Source organism: Ixodes scapularis, unplaced genomic scaffold (genome assembly GCF_016920785.2).
Source record: "Ixodes scapularis isolate PalLabHiFi unplaced genomic scaffold, ASM1692078v2 PGA_scaffold10__122_contigs__length_95168666, whole genome shotgun sequence".
Taxonomy (NCBI): domain Eukaryota; kingdom Metazoa; phylum Arthropoda; class Arachnida; order Ixodida; family Ixodidae; genus Ixodes; species Ixodes scapularis.
The window spans coordinates 54,113,185-54,134,117 of NW_024609836.1; the positions used below are offsets into that span (position 1 = coordinate 54,113,185).

At 46.5% G+C, this 20,933-nt stretch overlaps 1 protein-coding gene across 1 annotated transcript; it reads right to left on the reverse strand.

The window, feature by feature from the left end:
* Positions 1-580: 580 nt before the first annotated feature.
* LOC120848112 lies at positions 581-18,951 on the reverse strand. Its single transcript, XM_040220048.2, has 6 exons — positions 18,719-18,951; positions 18,560-18,630; positions 10,489-10,627; positions 4,334-4,431; positions 2,470-2,701; positions 581-732 (listed from the first exon to the last, which is right to left on the reverse strand). The coding sequence occupies exons 1-6, from the start codon at positions 18,909-18,911 to the stop codon at positions 629-631; spliced, it is 837 nt and encodes a 278-aa protein (XP_040075982.1). The 5' UTR covers positions 18,912-18,951; the 3' UTR covers positions 581-628.
* Positions 18,952-20,933: the final 1,982 nt, after the last annotated feature.

A 20,933-nucleotide genomic window follows, 5' to 3' on the forward strand; every position in this document is an offset into this window, starting at 1 on the left:
GAAAACTTTCCCCGCTAAATCTAGCGGAAAAAATTTCCCCGCTAAATCTAGCGGAAAAATTTTGGTCACGTGACCCGGGGGGTCACGTGACCTGGGGAGTCACGTGACCCCCTCCCGAGGTCACGTGACCTCTGAGGGGGCACGTGTTTGCCCCCACGTGACCCCACCAAGGTCACGTGCCCTCGGGGGGGGGGGTCACGTGACCCCCCCCCCCCCGAGAACACGTGGCCCTCAGTACCCTCCCCTCTTCCTCCTCAAGAGCTGCGCTCCAATTCGGCGTTACAGGGAGTGGTAAACGACTTTCACTTTTTTTGTATGGTCTTCTAAAGAATCTTTTATGGCTCACTGTACGGCTCTCTTTAGCCAGCAAGCTATAGCTGCCTGTGGATTTTTCTTTGGTTTCTTTAACCATGTATAGTTTGTGTATGGTCTTGTATGGCTCATCCTAAGGTTCTCTTAGCTGGCTGCCCCTTTTCCTTAGGCTTTGGTATTCCAAACCCGTTTTGAAAACCTGTGCTGGTTCGCCTCTCTATGGTACGCTATATATGAAACGTCCAGGTAACAAAAACAAACACAAAAGTAATATTTTTGTCACCTTTATTCGAAGGACTGTAGGATAAAAAAAGACTTATTCACAAGGTTTTTCCTTGTTTGCCTCCTTGTTTAGCAACGAGGACAAGGACGTCCTCACTGGCCCTTCTTTGAGAAGCTTGAACTTCTTGCAGGTGTAACCTGCAAACGCAGACACGAAGATATCAAAAATACTTGCATCTCAGAAACACATTTACCTGTGAGCATAGATTTTAAAAGATTGGAAAATGCTCTATTTAACAGTTGACAATTTAGTTATGGGCTCGGTCAGTGACGTATGGAGGCTCTTTTCCGTCTCGTAAAATCAGTCCCACAAGTGGTTTAACCATATGATAGTTTTACGGCCAGGAATTTTGATAGTATCTTTCAAGTGCTGTCTAAAAATAAATGTTACTAGTTACTAAAAATAGAAATAGAATAAAAGAAAGCATTTGAAACTATCCAGAAAAAAAAGTATTCAAGCACTATTTATTGGTGTTGCAGACTACTAGACTAGAACATGGCTGTTCAGATAGACACACAAATTTGTTAAGCAAGTGTGCTGTCTGCCAGTTTTAAAGATCATCACTGGCATCTTATTTGCTAAGTGACGGAGGTGAAGCCACGTGCAGCATATGTCATTTCACAAAGACTGAGCACACTCCTTCCTCCCCCCCCCCCCCCCCCCCCCCGAATTTTGGTTACTTAAAATGGCATTTCAAGACCAACCACTGCACAGCACATCTGACATAAACATGACATCAGCACTTTTTTAACTCACACAAGCTAGTGCCAGTGAATGTTTGTTGTAAAGGTCAAACCTTTACAAAATCTCCACAATATGCATGTTATTTTGTACCATATTTACAGAAAACTATTCTACACTTACCTCAGTCATACTATAGTCAGTTACAGGTTAAGAAAAGTTTTAGAGGGAAAGGAGGGCAGGGGAAAAGGAAGCGAACAAAATGCTTGGGGGGAGGAGGAAACCTCCTCCTCTCTTCTGTTTGCTTCCTCCTCCCCAGCCAGAGACCTTTTAACCAGTCACTGACTATAGAGCAGTGCTCAATTTGAAAGAGCTGATAATCTCTAAATAAATGATCATGGCATTATCAAACAGTTCACCTAGTAAAACAGAGCATACTAGATGAAAATGAGTGAGGCTAACTTCCAGTGTATAAAAGATAATTCAATTTTAGCCATAAAAAATATGCCAGAAATTAGGATGAGCTATTGTTTGGGGATGGGTCATCTCTTCGGATAATACAGTAGTGAAGGTTTTTGAAACTGTGTGGTCAGAAGTATGCAATGCACTTGAAAGTAATTTCTAAACATGAGGCAATGCTACGCCTAAATACATGTCCAGTCAGCCTACCGTAAAGTACAGATCATGTCCTATACCCCCCCCCCCCCCCACACTTTCCCACCCAAAAAAAGAATTATTCCACAGAAAATCTAAATTAAACGAAAATATGGCTGGGGCTCAATCAAAAGCAGAACCATAGTTCAAGATCACAATAGGAAGAGGATGCTTAGACAATAGGGGTGCATGCTTGGTTGCTGCAAGGTCAGGTGGGACCTGGTTGGCACAAACTAACAGAGCCAGGATTTAGACAGCTGGCAATATCTAAAAGTAAATGCAGGTTTTCCATACATGTAGTGCTCAAGTGGACCCTCAAGAAAACAGTCAAAGCTGTTTCATTTAGCAGAAGTAGCAGTCATGAGAAGACAAAAATCAAGAAATCACCTTTGCAGTGTTCAATGTATGCAGGAGATTTCAATTGAGTATACTGTTCTCGATTCAACCTCAAGATTTATTCAAGCCAAAATTTTCAAACTTATTTTGCTGAATGCATTCTCTCACTTTCTATAACAGAACTTGCAGATATTCATACTCACTTATCACAGCATTTACCCGGACTGGGTCAAGCTGTGGCTTGGCCGGCTTGTCCTTGTGTGCGTTGGACTGCTTGCCCGTGATTGATTTGCCGACAAGCTCTTCCGAGCTGAAGACCAACCTTAGAAGCTCCCGGGCATAAACTGTTGGTGATTTTGTGGGACCCATGTCTAGAAGGAGCAGCAAAGCCCTGCTGACCTTGATGCCCCCCAAATCTTCTTCGTCTTCGTTGCCCTGTAAGTAATCAGAGTGAATTCCATCGCTCAAGGTCTGATATGTTGATAAAAAGCACCTATTAAAGCTAATTCTAACATCAACATCATTGTCCCTTCGACCACTTCCATAAATCCCGGCATGCAACAATCCATACAGTGCAATCAGGAAACTTGCTGTCCAAAGAACGAGTGGCATGGCATTGATCGACCCGTCCAGAAAAATGTTGCAAGATCGTGTGCAAAGCGTGGACTAAGCGAAGCATTATTTCACGTTCCTTCATCCTGGGCAGACCATGTTTTACCTCTGAAATTGAATGAATGGCTAGATCTCCACACTCCAGTGCAATCCTACACCATACACTGGAGATGCTTTATTACTGCGTTAGCATTAATACCCACATGACAGGAAAAAGCTGATGGCGTTCGTCTGTAGACAAAACAGAGGAAAGGAAAGAGCACCGCATAGGGAGGAGAAGAGTAGTGAAGGACAAAGGCGAGAGGGAGGCGTCGTCACAAGGCGGAAGATGCTGGGGCGAGTCTGAAGTTGCAGGTGTGCGGAGCGCGTATGCCTTGCTTTGTGCTACAAAATGGAGGGTGAACCAAGTACTAGTGCTGGTCCAAGTGGACAGCAAAAGAAAATAAAGGAAGATCCATTGCCGGATCCTTAGGTGTTAGCATGACCCTTGGGAAACACCACACACATCCCCTTTTGGGAAATGCTAATGCTGGCCCCATAATGAAGCCAAAAAGGTGCAGCAAAAAATAAAGGAAGCAAAAGTGAAAGCCAATACAGAAAAGTGAAGGGGACAGCCTTAGCGTCTCCCAAGGGTCATGCTAATGCATTCTCTAAGAATCCACCAAAGGATTTTAAAATTTTTTTTTTCTACTTTACCATTTTTGTTAGCATTTGGAAGTATTTGGTTGAGCAGGTGCTCAGAATCTATAGTCAGTTGCAACCTAAGAACAAAGGGCGAGGATAAGATGGGCCGGGGAGGAGGAAGCAGACGGAACGCTGGAGAAGAGAGAGGGAAACCTCCTTCTCTCCTTTGCGCTCTGTCTGCTTCCTCCTCCCCAGCCCGTCTTACCCTCGCCCTTTGTTCTTAAGTTGCAACGGACTATAGACGTTGCGAAGCTCGGGATCTTTCTTGCACACAAGCTGGCATTTGCTGCGACAACAACCATGTATAAATGCGGAGCTCGCTCGGCATTCATACAAACCTGGATAAGAGACTGTAAAATGTAGCAAATATACTTTTTCCTTTAAAATTAAAATTGGGGGGGGGGGGGGGGGGGGGGGGGGGTACATTCCCAACAAAACTGATGGACACTTTACCATTTCCATCAGTTTCGTTGAGAATGTCTACACTGAACTTCGTAAACTGACCTGCCAAAAAAAATTGCTTTCCCACCACTTCAAAACAAGTAATTAACATGGCACAACAGAAGTACATTTGGAGAAAATATTCAGAGAAGCCGTTCAAAACGAAACCCATTTTGAAACAGTAGCTCTTTCCTGTGCCAGGGGGAGCGGGAGCAAGGGAGGAGGCAAACAGGTGTGTCACAGTGCCTCACGCACCACATTTTACAGTTTTTGCAAGGGGTCCATTATCAATAACATTTCTGCACCAAATATTCAAGAACTTTCACATACCTCTGCCTGGGCTCCAGGGTTTTCAGGCGCTCTCTGCACCCGAGCGTCCTCCATCTCTTCACGAAGGTTCTTTAGGTCCTGGACCGCAATCGTCAGTTCTGGGACATCAGAAAATAAATAAATCATACACAAATAAAAGGCAATAGCAGCATATTACAGAAATGCTGGTACTTGCAACACAATGCTGTTTGCACTTAAGTGCCTTGCTTTAATACAAGTTATGTATTATCTGTATGAAATTTCACGACAGACATTGAAACGAAAGTGACACCATCAAACTACTGTAAAATCCCGAGATAGCCTACCTAACATGAAGAGAAAATCGGGTGAAAACATGGTGTGGGCTAACTTTTGGTGTGCAATGAAGAAAAGTATAAAAAATTGCTATTTTTAGGTCGTGTCCCTTCCAAGCTTGTTACGGTGGCGAGGGGCAACAAAGCAAAGGTGACTGTACTCCCCAGTCAGCAATGTTTGCTTATATCCCGCCATAGCTAACTAGCCGCATTTACGCTGCGGCCATCATTGATCCCAACACTACTATTACTAGGAGTGGGCTATGTTTCGGTGTTTAAAAAGAAAATAGCAAATCAAACCAAAAATAGGGATGGGCTATCTTTCGAGGGTGGGGCATCTCTCAGGACTTTACGGTATATGGCCGTTTCATGGAATGCTGGATAAATAATTCCTATGAAAACTATGTGGCACACAAAGAAATGTTAGTGTCTCATTGGTCACTCCCAAAAGGTCCATTTAGGAAAATTAATAATATCCAGCTAAGTTAATTGTTAACTAATATATAGCAATTTTAATTATTATGCTTAAAGATGTGGTTTCAATCAATAAGTGGCTGACTGTCCCATTTTAGAAAGATGTAAGCCATGGGCTGCATCTAATGGCATTCCAAAGTGCAAATTGGCTTGGACATCTGTTTTTATTTCCTATCAAAGCTCATCTTTGCGGCAGCAGTACTGCTCCCCGTGGCCTGCTCCGTCGTGTTTCCAGAATTTTTGCAATAAGCACACCACCTATGAGTGACCGCACAAGTGAGCAGATGTAAAATGACATTGCATGCCCAATTTCAAGTATGCACGTTCGGAATTCGAATTTTGTAAGGTGCACAAGATGCAATGGTTTTTAAAAGGGAACTATGACAATGTTTTAGCTATCCAGACAGCTGCTTTTTCTGAATACTTGTGCTTCACTCTTTGCAGCAAATTATATATTATCTCAAGCGAAGTATATATCATCTCAAAATCAATATTAGTTATTAAGAAAAGTGCAATGCCAAAACCAACTTTAAATTTTACCGCACTTTCCAATGGCATGACGTCACAGGCAGAGAGTGTCATCTTTGTATGCTGGAGAAAGCGTCGTCTTCGGCATAAATTTCACACCACCAAACTTCTTGGTACCCAGCTGGAAACAAATTCCACAGCCCAAACTGTGACACTGTTTCCATAGCCAACGTCATTTTTTTAATGTAGTCAGTTGAGATTTTCAGTCTGAAAAATGGGTGACGACCACATTAGGAGATTCAATGACACTGCAACAAAGTGGCATTTTGACATAAAATTTGGGTTACTAATTCAGCTGTGTTCAACATTATATTCGGTCTGCAAATTCAGCTGTGTCTATTGATGTCCTGAGCCGAGTTCGAAGCACATCTGTGAATATGAAAAATTTGCGGAGTTCTTTAAAGGCATCATGAAACAATATCGGGTTGGAATGTTCATGACGTTGCAGAGGCATACTGGTCCTAGTCTGGCCCAAGTATACTCGTACAAACTGCCACTCATTCGAAAGCTTCTTTGTTGTGGTGAAATTGCAAAGATAGAAGAAGACTATTTCTTTCAGTCTTGCCTTTGCAAAGCTTGACATGTAATTGTAGGAGCAAAATCACCATTCTGACGACAGTCGAGTGCGGCTTATAGATTGGAACGAGCACTGCGCGAGCACTTGACTTCGGCTTGCAAGAATCAATGCCTCTGCGAACAATCGGGTAGTGGTTTATGCCCAATGACTGCGGTGACAAGAATAGCCGAACTCTAACAATGCCTGGAGCATAGCACGCGTCCTCTACTTTGCCAGCCTCAGCGCGTGGCTATGATTAATGTTGGCTGCATAAGATAGGCATCAGGCCCCGTGGCCGCTTTTTCTGGCTTCAAGTTAAGGGAATTAAAGATGCTCATATTTCTCAATTTCTTTTTGGAAATAGCTATTGGCTAGAATAAAAAACTAAGGCATGTTTATTGAGTTAATTATGTTAGAGAGCAATTCTATGTGGTGTTTAGTGCAAGTAAAAAAAAATAGTTTTATGACTCCTACAAAAAAACGGACATGTAAAAGAAAAAAAACATTTTTCATGCTAGGCATTAGAATGGTGTATCAGACATCACCAAAAAATAGTTTCTCTAGAGTCGTGCAGTTTTTCCATAGAAACCAGAAATATGAAGTCCTAATCAAAGTGCCCGCCAGTTTAACTGAATCTTTCTTTTCTACAATCGCTCGTGGAGAAGACCAAAATAACAAAAATAAAACTAAAGTCTTTGGTGCGGTCGCGGAGGACATGTGAAGTGAAACTCGCGTGACTTCCGGCGAACCCACTTTTAGTGACGTCGGTCGATTCCTTCCTTCTGACCGCCCCGACATTTTGTGGTGCAATGTTAGGTCACACTGAACTGGCGGGCGTTTTGAATTGGACTTCATATTTTCATAATAATAAAAATAAGAACTGCACAACTCTAGAGTGACACAAATGTTTGGGGATGTTCTGACACACAATTTAGCACCTAGCATGTAAAACATTTTTTTTCCCGTGTCAGAGGCTTTTTAAGGGCGGGGACTTATAGCGAGGACAGAATGAGCTAGTACAGCTTAAAGGGGCCCTGCAATCACATTTAAGCGTCTACCTTTTTTGCGGTTTCCACGTCTCTTGGGGTTTGGGCAAGTCAGCGGGCACGGACAGAGTAACTAAATATCAGTGCATCATGTTTTAACCGGACGACACGGAAACACCTCCTCCACCAACGGGGGCGACCCGCGGTACCGGAAGCACGCGATATGTGACGTCTTTGGTGCTGGGCTTACTACTGGTCAGAGCCGCTAAAAGCTTCTTTTTAGTCGAAATACAAAATATAAGTGGCGCAAATTATTTGATTTACTTATAAAAGTAGTTTTTGTTCAGTATTTTAGATCAGAAAAGAAACAAGAGCAGTTTATAAAGTACGGAAACAAGAAATGACCCGACGACATACCCGCCACCAAGCGGTGGAAAAGGAGACACATACTAGAAAGGAGTAGCGGGATCAGGCACCGACACGGAAAAGTCCCGGATGTACACGGCGGTGCTGCGGTTGTATGGACTGGAGGATCCGACCGGCTTTGAGTGCTCCGAATGCCTTCGGCGAGCAGCTTTGTCTTGCGGTTTGGCCGTTTCGCGGTATGGCAGCGCGAAGTGTCTCCCATTCTGAACTGACCTTCACCCCGTGTTTGCCGTCGTTTGTGGCCAATGAAGTGTCATGCCGAATTATTTTTTAATTGCGCAGCAAATGTAATGAAAGCTACTCTGGCTGCCCACTGCTGCGTACAGTCTATCCAGAACATGCTTTAGTAGCGCCCTCTCGCGCCGTCGACACGGAGTGCGGCAGCCGTGAGCGCTCGCTGAGCTCACTCAGCCCATCCTCTAGTTCACAGCCACTCAAGCAACCAAGGACGTCATGAAGGTGGTTATTTTTTGCTTGTTTTTGTCATTTTACTTTGCCTATATCTTTTCAAATAAAGCGAAATTCGAGAAAAAAAAAAGTTTCATTAAGTTACTCCGTTCAGTGCGCTCAGGTTCGGTGCAAATTAAAAACCAGTAAAAACGTCCTTGCAGGGCCCCTTAAACAAGCTGGCCGAAGCGATAACAATCCCACGTGGGCCATCCCTGGCACGATAGGCCATTGGGAGCAAGATGAGGATTACCGGCCATGATTTTACGCAGATGCAAGGGAAGATTTGCAGCATCAATAAGCCGCACACTAACAGTGCATCTTGGGCTAACAGATTTTGTTGGTGCACTGCTGCCTTACTCTGGTTGACCGTCCTTCACTACCTTAGCACTGACTTGTATTTGTGCTTGCCTCTCCAGGAAAGCAAAGCCCCCAAACCATTTTTTGGTTTATTTTGTTTAGGGTAACTCGTCCTAGACCTGTTGCACAGGTGTCCTGATGGCACCTGACACCTAGCCACCCCCAAAATTGAAGAAATAATAGTGGTTCGTTGCAACTTCGATCCAGACAGCTTATGATGCCACAAGCACTGCATGTGGGATTTTTAGTGCTCTAGTCAGCGCTCCCCTGTACAAACTCAGACCGCCGTCCCTTAACACACCGATACTTTATCAAGTTCTCAAAACACCATATTAAACACAACTAAAAACCGGTTTTTCGTGTAAGGCCCATTAAAATAATAGGCATTAAAGAAATTTAGTTCTCGGCCCAAGAAGCAGCCTGAGAGTGCCCCGGATCCCAGAATAACACCGTAATCTTCCTCACTATAAAGTATTCTGCTAGGCTACCATCATCATGGCAACAAGGAGTTTGCCAAATGTATGCACGCAGGAGCCAAGCGTCCAAAGCCTCCAACCATTAAAGGCACTGTTATACTCCAACAAAACAGACGGGGGAGCGCATGCGGCATGGGGACGTTGCGTTGGTGAAAGCCAGCCACTCCAGAGTCCAAAGCCTTGACGCAGCTGACACGACTGGCAGCATTCGGCGTGCATGGGCGACGCCGGCACAGAATGCGAGTGGAGCCATCTCGCGCCGGCCGCGCCAAAACCACAGGATCAACCTCCCAGCATGCATTGTGTGCGCGCTCGCCAAAGGCCAGACACCGGCGCATCGTAGGAACAAAAAATGTGGACGCTCGAGGTAGCATGCGCATGCGCCTGGTAGCAACGCGCCATAGGAAAAGTTGGAGTGTAGACAGAAGAGGTTTCTGGCTTGCACGGTGCAACCAGCATGATGGAACAGACTTTAGACAGTGCTCGCTTGCGCGCGCCATACGTCAAAATATAACAGCGCCTTAACACCCTTTGTTCGACCACCGTCTGAGGAAAACGAAGTGGTGATTATAGCAGACGGTGGTTGCCTCGGATGGAAGCAATCAAATCGGCTGCCAGCGTTCTCTCTTAGTTTTCACTTCATATAGTAGCCTAGCTCCGGACCTTTGGCGGTTTTGACGAGGCTAGACACAAGCTCAAGGCTGTGATTATATTAGACTCCCCGAGTAGAGCGTAGCAAAGCAGGGGGCAACCGAGCGTAGCGCAGCCTGTCAGAAAGCCATGCTTATAGACCGACACACTGTTTACATACAAGCCCGCATTTGCCCAGACCAGGTGTGGGCACTGTGCGAGCGCAGAAACCAGATTCGCGTGAGCTGAAGCTTCTGTGCATGTGCCGTGGCGACAACAGCACCACCGCAGAGGCATGACATCAGAGCCACATGTTGGTCTATAGAATGAACCATGGCCACCAGATTCTCCAAGCAAGGCAAACCAGCAACCAAAGTTGACAAGCGGTGATTTCAGCAAAAGAACAGCTGGGAAAATAGTGCCAGCATGCGTCCATTCAAGTAGCGATCCATTGCCATGGTGACGGTGACTATAGCAGAAGGTCACGACAGTGTTCGAAGATTGGGTGCATGGTTAGGTCCTCTTGCAATGCATTTTGAAAGGGCAAAAAGTTAACAAAAAGAGGTCAAAAAGGATCTAGAGCAAGGGGCTGGTGTTCTACGGCACCTAATAATCTTGTGCACCTCACACAAAAAGCATACATTTTTATGCTCCGATGGTTAGTTTTTTTGTTTTTTTTTTTTCTTTTTCACTTGTAACATGAGCGTAAAGTATCAATTGGTTGGCCCCTGTACATCAAATGTCTGCTGCATGCCTGGTTGTTTACTGCAACACCACAAAGAATTAGAATGGTATCCGACTTGAGGAACTCGTGGCACCAGAGGAAAGCTTCTGTCAGGTTTTAATTCCCGCCCTTTTCCGATTAACATAGATTAAACATAGCTATTGTTCACATTGCCCTGTAGTCACTACATGTAAAATATCCCACGTTAGCAGGTGTCCGGCTCGAGTTAACTTGCACAAGCAGAGCCTTACTTACCATCAACTACATCTCTTTGTGAAGTCACATAGTCCACAATGGCTTTTAGTCTCGCATTTTCCTCCTGGAGGTGATCGATGTCACTCTTGAGGGATTTCTTCTCTTGCTCTAGTGCAGCACAGTTCTCACAATAATCCACCTGAAAAAATAAAAAATAATCTTCACATAAGGTGTCTCACGTGCGGCTTAGAAGTAGTGCATTCTGGGAGCAGCGCCATCTGTGTGTATGTGATAGCCCACACCGCCCAGCAGTTCATCCGGTGAGACCCCGCACAAGGAACGGACGCTCTACACAGCTGCAGTGTTACGGTGCAGTGTATAGCTGCGGCACTATAACAGTGTTATTTTCGGTAAGCGGTTCTTTACTGTTGGGCTCTTATGGCGGACAGTGAATGGGAATACGGACGCTACGAGGAAAAGGTTGAAATCTGTGGTGTGGATTCGTTCGGTCCACCGCCAAAAGATCTCATCCTAGACAGCAAGCCGCAGCCGTGAGTGAAAATGACAGACATCCAGGTTTACGTCACCCCAAGGACAAATTTTGTCGCTCGCACAAGCCCTTTAAATGCCTGTAACCACAAGTGGACGGGTCCAGGAGTCAATGAAAGCAGTGAATGCAGGGTGTGCGATTGTAGTCTCGCAGGTGAGGCAGGCTTATGATGCCCCCCCGACTCTGGAATATGTGCACATCTTTGCTCGACTTACTTTTAGAAGGTTAATCGTTCCCTTTATGGGGCACTAAAGTGCATTTTGAGATTCTCTTTTTATGGTCATAACTCAATCTATGAGCTCTAAGCAGCCTAAGAAACTCGAAATTACATTCATGCGCGGTCAATTTGCATATTAAAAAAGCGGTAAAAGGTCCCGACACTTACCGTTGGCACAGAATGACAGATGGCGCTACCAAACCTTGCTAAATATGGTCGAACGACAAACGGCGCACGTCGGTCACTCGCAAGCGATGGGTTCCCGCGTGGACGAGCGGGACTGGTCGGCCACTCGTCAACTTGTTGCTTGCAAGTGGCTGACGAGCGCCGGTCGACTATGTACAAGAAGGTTCAGTAGCGCCATCTGTCATTCTGCAGCAACGGTAAGTGTTGCAAACTTTTATTACTTTTTAATATGCAAATTGGCCACGCATGAATGTAATTTCGGGTTTTTTAGGATGCTCAGAGCTCGAAGATTGAGTTATGACCTTAAAACGAGGATCTCAAAACACACTTTAGTGCCTCTCTAAGAACCGCGCAGCACTGAGTAGCATGATACACTCAACTCCTCGTGGAATATGTCATGCAGCTGTTTTTATCACCGCCAGCCAAAGAGAGCTTGGAAATTGCTATGACTCAAAAGAAAACATGCTTATGAATGGGATCATCTCCATGCTGGTTTGCTACTGCTCCTCCGGTAAAAAGCTTGCATACAGGTATCTTAGTTATCCTTAATCACGACTGAACTTGACTAGCAAGACAGGCCTAGCCCGCTGTTGAAGCATGTGAAATACAATTAATGCCTGCCAAAAGCAAACTACGCCGATGCAGGCCCAAAAACAGAAAACAGAGCACACTCTGTAGTTGGACATATCAAAGAAGCATTCACATTCTAGAAGTAAATCATCAGAAGTCAACCTCCCCTGCGAGACGACGATTGCGCTCTCCGCACTCACTGCTTTCACTGACAACTCCTGAACCCATCCACTAGAGGTTACGACCGTTTAAAAGAATTGCAGGCACGGGACAAAACCTGTCCTTACAATCAGGTAAATTTGGGTGTCAGTCATTTTCACCTGCGGCCGCAGCTTGCTGTCTTAGACGAGATATTTCGGCGGTTTACCAGACGGATTGATGCTGCAGATCCATCTACTCGTAGTGTCTGCATTCCAGTCTGCTGTCCACCTTAAGGGCCCAGCGGTGAAGGACTTCTTACCGAAAACAACATTGTCATGTTGCCGCAACTATACAACTATTCGCAACTCCAACGCCCTATAGGTGGCGAGGCGGTAGTTCCAAGATGGCGGAAAGACGGGGATAGATTTTCCAGGATATCCCGTGCGCCTGATCGCCGACGCTGTTCAGCGCGCTAAAATTTACCCATTTGTCCACAAATGCAAAGCGGTTAGGGAAGCGGTCAGGGTGACGGAGATGCCGATGCACGTTAGGAAAAGGAGCATGCTGTTATTTAGAAGTTGCAGAAACTTCAAATTGCGAAGCTTTGAGGTGAGCAAGCGCATTTTAGCACTGGCCACGTTACTGTTTCTGGCCGAATATTTTTGAGGGTGATGAAGATATGTTTGCGCTTTGCCTGGCAATTAGTGCTCTAAAAAGAGAGCCGTGCACGGTGACCGTCAAGCTTCGGAAGAGCAGCGTTCACAGCATTGGTGTCTTCGCGTCACAGCCTCACAACTCGCAACTCACCGTCCGTTTTTGTGTATTGCAACACGTAATCAAACTGCTCTATTGTTATTGATAGAAAGCTTGTTACGTGCGGTGTAGCATTACAACCGTAAGCTCGCGCTGCGTCTTTAAAGCACAATTTTCAGTGCACGCCAAAAGCGTTGCCGTGCTCATCACTCTAAAAAAAAATGTTGTAGTCCGTACACTTCTTGTTATATATACCACATTCCAAAACTTCAGTTCGCCGTGCAGACCTCCGACGTCAAACTGACGGCCCCAACTTTTACGAGAGGCTTGATGGCGGCGCAATATGATATTAAACAGGTAAAGTATGCATCAAAGAATACCAAAAAAAAAAAGACATTGAGGTTTTGCAGTAAAGCCTAAAAAACCTGATTACATTTTTTTTTTTTATGGTCATTTACACTTACTTAAGCTATTTTAATAAGTTGCACAACTCGCCATTAAGCCGCTTGTGAAAGTTGGTAGCACCGGTTGAACGTCAGTGCGCTGTACGTCCAACTGAAGTTTAGGGGTGTTGTACGCTATGCAAAAAATGCCTATTAACATAATCGGCGTGTTTAGGGGTTTTATTTATTGCTCTATCAAAAATAAATATTTTAATATACCATACATTTTTCGTACCGTGTTATTTGCAACATTGCGGGCCCTCTGCCCAAAACTGCGCGTTCTAAGCTCTCCTCACAAACGGCTGGCCAACACAGACGCGCTTGAAATTCTTCGAGCATTTCTTTATTTGCTTTGTAATTACCTGAAAGCAAGTACAGGTATTCTGTCTTTTTAAAGTGCTTGGAATAAATGGTCATGTTCCTTGTAACGGTCTTAAAACGCAAACCCATTCCCGATGTGTATTGATCGATATACCGTTGCGCGACGAGTTTTCTCCTACTTATGGCAAAGAATAGACTATTCATATACCTTACTATAAAGTTCTTCATTATTAGCGGTAGCGTTTTCCGTCACGCTGAACACAGACTGAGCTGGCGGCCATGCACAAGACCAGAAATCCGCAGCGTATGTGATACACGAAAGGTCCCTAATGAAATTAGACATCCCGGTCCTTCGTGCAAGGCTGTTGCAAGGCGGAGCACGAGAATACCTTTTTCAACGCGCTCACTATTTTCGTTAAAAGGGCTTCACGCATAAAGGCCGACAGTCCCTGCCACCATTTCCGCGCCGCCACCACCGCTGCCGTCCCCGCTCCTCTGGTTCTCCGTTCGTCCGCGGGAGAGCGAGCGGCGCACTGGAGTTGCGAATATGCACCGCAGCTGCGTAGAGCGTCCATCGCTCGTGCGGGGTGTCACAGGAAGAATCGCCAAACAGTGGGGCTGCACGGCGGCGTAGCTGTCTGCCATCGCAGACACAAAGATGGTGCAGTTCCCAGAACACACCTCTCCTAAACCGCACCTGAATACACCCTACAGATAAATTGTTCCAAAAATTAATTTGCCCCGCTGATTCGCTAGCCTGCCCTTCTGTCTTTTTAACCATAAATCTTGATGTGGAGCAACCACAGCAAATTAAAAAGCACATTATTTTGCTTACATATATAGAATGTTCACTTTGGGGAATTCAAGCATACGTCCAGAATGACATGCAGGTACTATCGGGTTCGAATGAAAAGCAAACAGCGGAGTTGCATGGCCGTCAACACATGCGGCACCTCCTGGAGGCCTTTGGAAACTGATAAAACTGTGGGGTGGAGAGCAGCACGGTGCAAGGGGGTGCGTCGTAATCCAGTGTGTTTGACCCTCGCCCAGCACTACCCAAGCTTCGACGCTGCTCAGCCACTCTCCTTGGCTCGGCACGAGCCACGCTACGAAGCTTGCTGCTTGCAGCAGGAGCAAGCTGCTTGCTGCGCGCGAGTGTCAGCGGAACATGATTGCAGCATTATGCTCCCTCCGAACTTGTGCAGAATTTTTTTTTTCTTACACAGTGGGGTTGAGGCATTTGCTTTTGTCGATTGCAGCATTTGTGTTCGCTATCTGCTGTTCATTATTTTTTTTTTGTACAGAGGCTCTCTGGCAATATACATGCTATTTTCCATCCACGCTGTTTCACTATTTTGCAGCAGCCATGCACTCGCAGTCCTTCACAAGGACATCTGCATGGTTGTGATAACTGCTGTTAATCAAGCTCCCCAGGTCTTCGCTGCACAAACAAACTGCCAGCAAAATGTGACTTGTCAATGATAACGTTACTGAACTTTGCTAAAACGTTTTGTGAATGCAGAAGCTGGTGTACCTGAATTTTTCCAATACCAGCGCCACACGCTGGGAGCCGATATATAAAAGTTTGCCAAGTAATTGACTTCATTTAGATGTCAACAGCCATGTTAGGTTCCCTCTTGTTCTCCTGCCTCAAGTGTTGTACAGTTTTTGCTATACTGTTCACAAGGAAATCACAACGCACATTACAGCAAAAAAATGTACTGCACAAGTTACGAGAGAGCAGGACGCTGCGGTCATGCTCCACAAACACACACGTTGTAGGAGACTAGCGTGGAAGACGGGGTGGAGGGCACGTGACAGGCGGTCGGCCGAGAAGACACGAGCTGGCGCCAGACAGAGCGTGCCGATCGAGGCTGGGGAAGGCAGGGCAGGAATGACGGGGCCGGTCTGGCTGGTCTGCCCCATGGCAACCCCGGAGCGGTCCACAAGCGAGGTTCCGACTAGGACCGGTGGGAACGGCGAGCCCTGGCCATACCAACCTGGGCCATGACGATCCCGGTGTGTTCACAGCGGCGCGGTGAGACTCGGGCCATGATAGCCCAGAACAGCTGGCCAATCCAGCCCTGGCGTGGGAAAGACGATTCGCAGGCCTGGACACGGACTCCGACTGCGAACTCTGAACTAAGGGCAACAACAAGGGTCAACGGACCCGGACTGCCGGCTCTGAACGATGGGCAATAAGGAAGTACAGTAAACCCATTCGCTGTCATCTCATTGTCTCGTGTCACTCCCTGGGAGATGAACGAAGTGAATACCGATAGGGAGCGATTCTTATAGAGCGAGATCACAAAAAGAAGACTACAACTGGCGCATTCCAATGTGGGGCCCAGTCGGTATGTCTCTGCTTCTAGTCGTCTTCAGGAAGTCCCACGGATTCGTTGAGCGGGTTGTCCACTAACGCTAACGATGCCCGTTAGACAAAGTCTGTTGGAATTTTGGCAACTTGTCACACAGGAGAGCTCAGCAGGTGTCTCCTCGTGTCAAAACCGAAAGGACACGAAAAACGAGGTTGAGGACGCACTCTCTCCAGCACCCCAAAATAGTGGTTGGGAGGAGGTGATACAACCGGGGTGGTGGCGAGGAGCATTGGTAAGATGTAAGAAAGTTGTCTTCGGAGGCAGAGGAGTGGCACCGCATGTTTGCTGGAAGACAGGATAACGACTGGCAGGAGGGGAAACAGCCAGAACTCGTAGCAGAAGCAGTTGACACCGGAAAAGCTGGCAGGCGAATTAATGAGTACTACAATTTGTATTTGCTGCGCCAAGACGGCTTTTTGCTTCACGTCATCCCAACAATCAACGATGGGCAGAGGAACACTTCTCCCTTCAGGTGGGTCGTTCCTAAAAAGCTAAGAAGGAGATTTATAGAATACTTTTCTGACTTCACTCTGGCCGGTCGTGGCAGTGACAGCAAGACTTTTCATTAGTTATGTCGCGCCATGACCTTGTCAGGGATGAGGCGGTAGACATTTAGGTGGGCTTGTAGCTGTCCAGCTTGCCTTAAGGCGCAAACGGTTCAAGCGGGCTTGCTTGCTGAGCTGCCGCCCCCTCCAAGGACCGATCAGTTCCTAGAGCTCGTTGCACGTAGAAGGAATGGGACACTGACATATATCGCGGTCAAGCAAGACGAAGAAGAGGCTCGAAAAGAGCATTCGCGCACCCGCGATAGCGGTCACACTCCGATTCGAAAACGCCATGAGCAATGGCGTTTTGTATTTTAAATCTGCGTTTATTTACACTATGTACAGTTCAAGTCGGAAAGAAGCGAGCCATTGCTCATGGCGTTTTGGAATCGGAGTGTGACCAGACGGGCGCGCACGTGCTCTTCTTGAGCCTCGTCTTCGTCTCACTTGACCGCGATAGATATCAGACGCAGATGCTTACATCGAGTCGCACGCGGTATACGCGGCCGTTGTGGAGTGCAGGTAGGCAGTGGCGTCACGAGGGTCAGCAGCACGCGGGGCGGTAGCCCGCCGCGACTCCCCCCCCCCTTCCCCCCTCCGCGACACCCCCGAGCGCGGCACCCGGGGTGGTCCGCCCCCCCCCCCCCCTTGTAACGCCACTGCAGGTAGGGTATATGGCAATCCCACCTCGGGCTTTCGATTCCTTCGCTTGTGCAACAGATGGACTTGGTTTACACCATCATTACCTAGTCCTGAAGGAAACTCACCCTCTGAGCAAGGCAGCTAGTGGTTTTGCCGCATCGCTAGTTACGAGTTGAGGGGGCCCGAATGCGGTGAAGACGCGAGCGTCGTGTCTTACTTCTAGACTTACTCGGCGAGATTCAAACAAGGAGTCTGGCCCGGTTCGCATCGCTGACTTGAAGGGATACTACCGTCACAATGGGGAAGATGATTAACATGAGGTTGTGGCAGGACACAGGAAATCCCGTTCCTGGCGACCCAGGAGCGAGCTCCGGGATGCAGACTCGCCGAGTTAGCCGCACGGTACACGAACCCGTCGGCAAGCAATTTTGCAGTGGAGGCTATGGCCACTACCACAATCTGCGGCAGAGTATTTGTTCGTTTCGTGTTGTTTCAACACTTTGTTCTGTGCAGAATGGCTTCTTGGAAAGACGGCCATAGACCTCGCCACCCAGGAAGTCCACCGCAAGGAAACACGGGCCCATTCGTTTTCCCGAGTGCTCAGGGTGGCTGACACTTGTTCGGCCTGACGAACGATTCAAGCAGGCAGTTCTACGCTTGCAGCGACCTCTAAGCTATGACGGAAGTTCCAGCGCATCACCGGCACAGCATTGAAGCTTGGGTTGTGCTGAGTAAGGGTCAAACCCATTGGAGTGGGGAGCCCACCAATGCAGCGCCCTACCCTCCAACACGCAGTTTTACCTGTCTTATCAGTCTACAGAAGCCTACAGGAGGTGCAGCATGTATCATTGGCCACACACTCTGCTGTTTGTAGTTCATTCGAACCTGATAGTACCCAAGAATAGCACTGTGCACACTGGGAATTTTTGTATGGTTCGTTACAGCCACAGACCTTCCCTATACTTCGTTTCAGCTTAAGCCCAGAAGCAGCCAAAGCTACAATCACGAGCATGTGGCCCTGAGCAGTGCTTGTACAGGACAAGCGCGCATGCTTGGCAGCGACGCTGAAAGCCAGGAGCTTGCGCTTGTAGCATCGGCTGCATCTGGACTTAAGCTGAAATGAAGTATAGTTCTCGACCTGGGATAATTGAAACTGAAATTACCAGTGCTGAAGTTACAAAATGATAGTTGCATCTTGAAAAAAAGAAACGCTATTCTTGTTGATTTCATTTTTTTTTTTTTTTTGTTTTTTTTTTGTTTAGACAACATTTAAATTAGGAAGCCGCGCTTATATCCTCCGTCCCTCTCTCTTTCTGGTGGGACTCGGAACCCGTTAACATCAAAGCAAATATCTGACGGATATGAGTGACGTGCATACGTACTACCTGGTCACCGGCTCCATTGCAAGCTCCTTTGATCATTAGCTTGCATTTCTTTTCCATCTGCGCGGGGCTACCTGTTCAAAGAGAAAAAAAAATGAAATTGAAGGCTAACAAATTATGAGGATTACAACTTAATTTAGTAAAGAAACGGAGCGAACTTACCGATAGCCACGATCCTCGCTGGGTGTTTTTCTCCCTCCCACCTGACTTGTACTTCTTTGTTGAATATATTCGAATCCCTCGAATTTTGCAAAATTAATGCGCCTATTTTAGTATCTACCAAGTCCCTTAGGCTAACTACATCATACACGCGAGTCCTTCCGGTATTTACCCACCTAACTAAAAGGTGGCTCATTTTTGCAAACAGCAAGTGCCGCCAAGAATGACCGAGATGAAAGATGATAAATTGACGAAAGACAAGGTACACACGTGCAAACAAAAACACTCCTGGATTGGATTGGATCGTTGGACGGTTAGACAAGAATGTTTGACACCAGTGTTGGCAGACGGTAACTTTTTTTAGAGCATCGTGCGCTCTCCTTTAACACAAAAATGGCAATATATTGCTAATTTCTTTTTTTCGCTCTCTTAGAGCATATTAAAAATGTCAACTGTTGTAGCCGCTTAAAATGTATAGATTAGAAATGCCAGGTGTCTGTCAGTACGCGTTTAAACTATTCGAAGTGATCCTTTGCTCCGCCGTTCTGTAGTGTGCAGAAAGGAAGAAAAAAAAGAGTAGTTTGCTGTAGTTTGCACCCTGTAGTTTCCACCTCGGAGGTAGGAACAGAACCTGAACGACAGAGGAGTGGTCGTCCTTCTGTTTCTGTACTTTATAGCGTAAACGCTTCGGAGTGTCGTTTCGTCGACAAACGTTTTATCGAAGCACGTTTCCCCGACAACCTTTCATCACGTGAAATGCCTCGAAGACTAACGAATATTTCTCGACGAACTGATGATTGCAACAGCGTGTACCTTAACGTATAAATAAATATCTATCGATCTATCTGAACCTCACACGGAAAAAGCTGAAAGGCAAATCGGCCAGCCACGGGAAATGCACAGGTCCATGGCTTTGTAACACACCTGTACACAGTACATCATATGGCTCTGCAGCTTTCCGGTCCTTGTTTGGAAAATAAATTAAGTCACGAACCGCGTGAGTTAAACACAATCAAGGTAGAATTGCTGGAGCCGTTAGAAAGTAGGCCTAGCGAGGTGTGTACAAGCAATTGTACACACCTCGCACATTGGTACGAGTACACACTGGCCACACATTGGTGTGGCCAGTGTGTACATTGTACACACTGGCCACACCAATGAACCAAGAGTTAACTCTTGGTTCATTGGTGTGGCCAGTACATACATGGGGAGGCATTCACTTGATCGATTAACGTTTTAGCGAACGCCCCCGTTTCACGGAATGACACTGAGGACCAGTGGCCCAGTTCTGAGCTCCGTGCCCCTTAACGTACCTGCCGAGCTCGTGAGCACATGAATGCATGCAGTACAGCTAGGACTTCAGGCGTCCTCCTCCACAGCGTGCGCTCGCGCTTGTAGTTTCAATCCCAATCAGAGCACGTAGACAGGAAAGCTTCTTAGAAGTAAGCCTGTTTCACGTGCTGCAATTGTTTCCCCAAATCGTTGCGATTTTTGCCACTCTGCGACTAAAAGCACAGTTGCACCGTCGCAGCGGCCCTGCTACTGGTTACGATCGCTTGAAATGTCTCAGGCTTTGTTCAAGAAACTTTTGATCAACAAAATTGCAAAGCAATCGCTCGTGGGATGTCTTTCTCACCGACAATCGCCAAACAACGAACAAATCGCCGTGTCGGCTGTCCCGATTTTTTTCGCACAGTTCCTGCAGTCGCTGTGCGTGAAACAGCCTCCAGCGTTCATCACTGTGTTTCGCATGCGATTTTCTGGCCGGCCCCTGTCGGAAGCGTGCGCTGGCTAGACTTCCTTTAAGTTCGGCGTCAATTTTTCATGAACAACGTTGTCAAGGCTGCACAAGAAAGCAAAAGTGTGCACCTTGTTCCGTCAACCCCCGCATAAGGTTTGTTAACTCGCTACTGCGTGGTTTACATTAGCAACCGCATGCAAGAGTTCATACTCAGCACCGGGAAAGTGCCTTATCCACAACGTGAACTCGTGCACCAGTAAAATGTTTAATTCACAACGTGAACCACTTGCAGATCTGGCTAGCTAGATCAACATACCCAGCCAAAGCACTGCAAATGTATTGCTTTCGACATCTTGTAAACCCTGAGACGGGGAACGATAAAAAAAAACGGACGTTAAAAAACGGACGTTTTTTTATCGTTCCCCATCTCAGGGTTTACAAGACGTCGATTGATTACCAGCTCGCCTGCACTCTCTC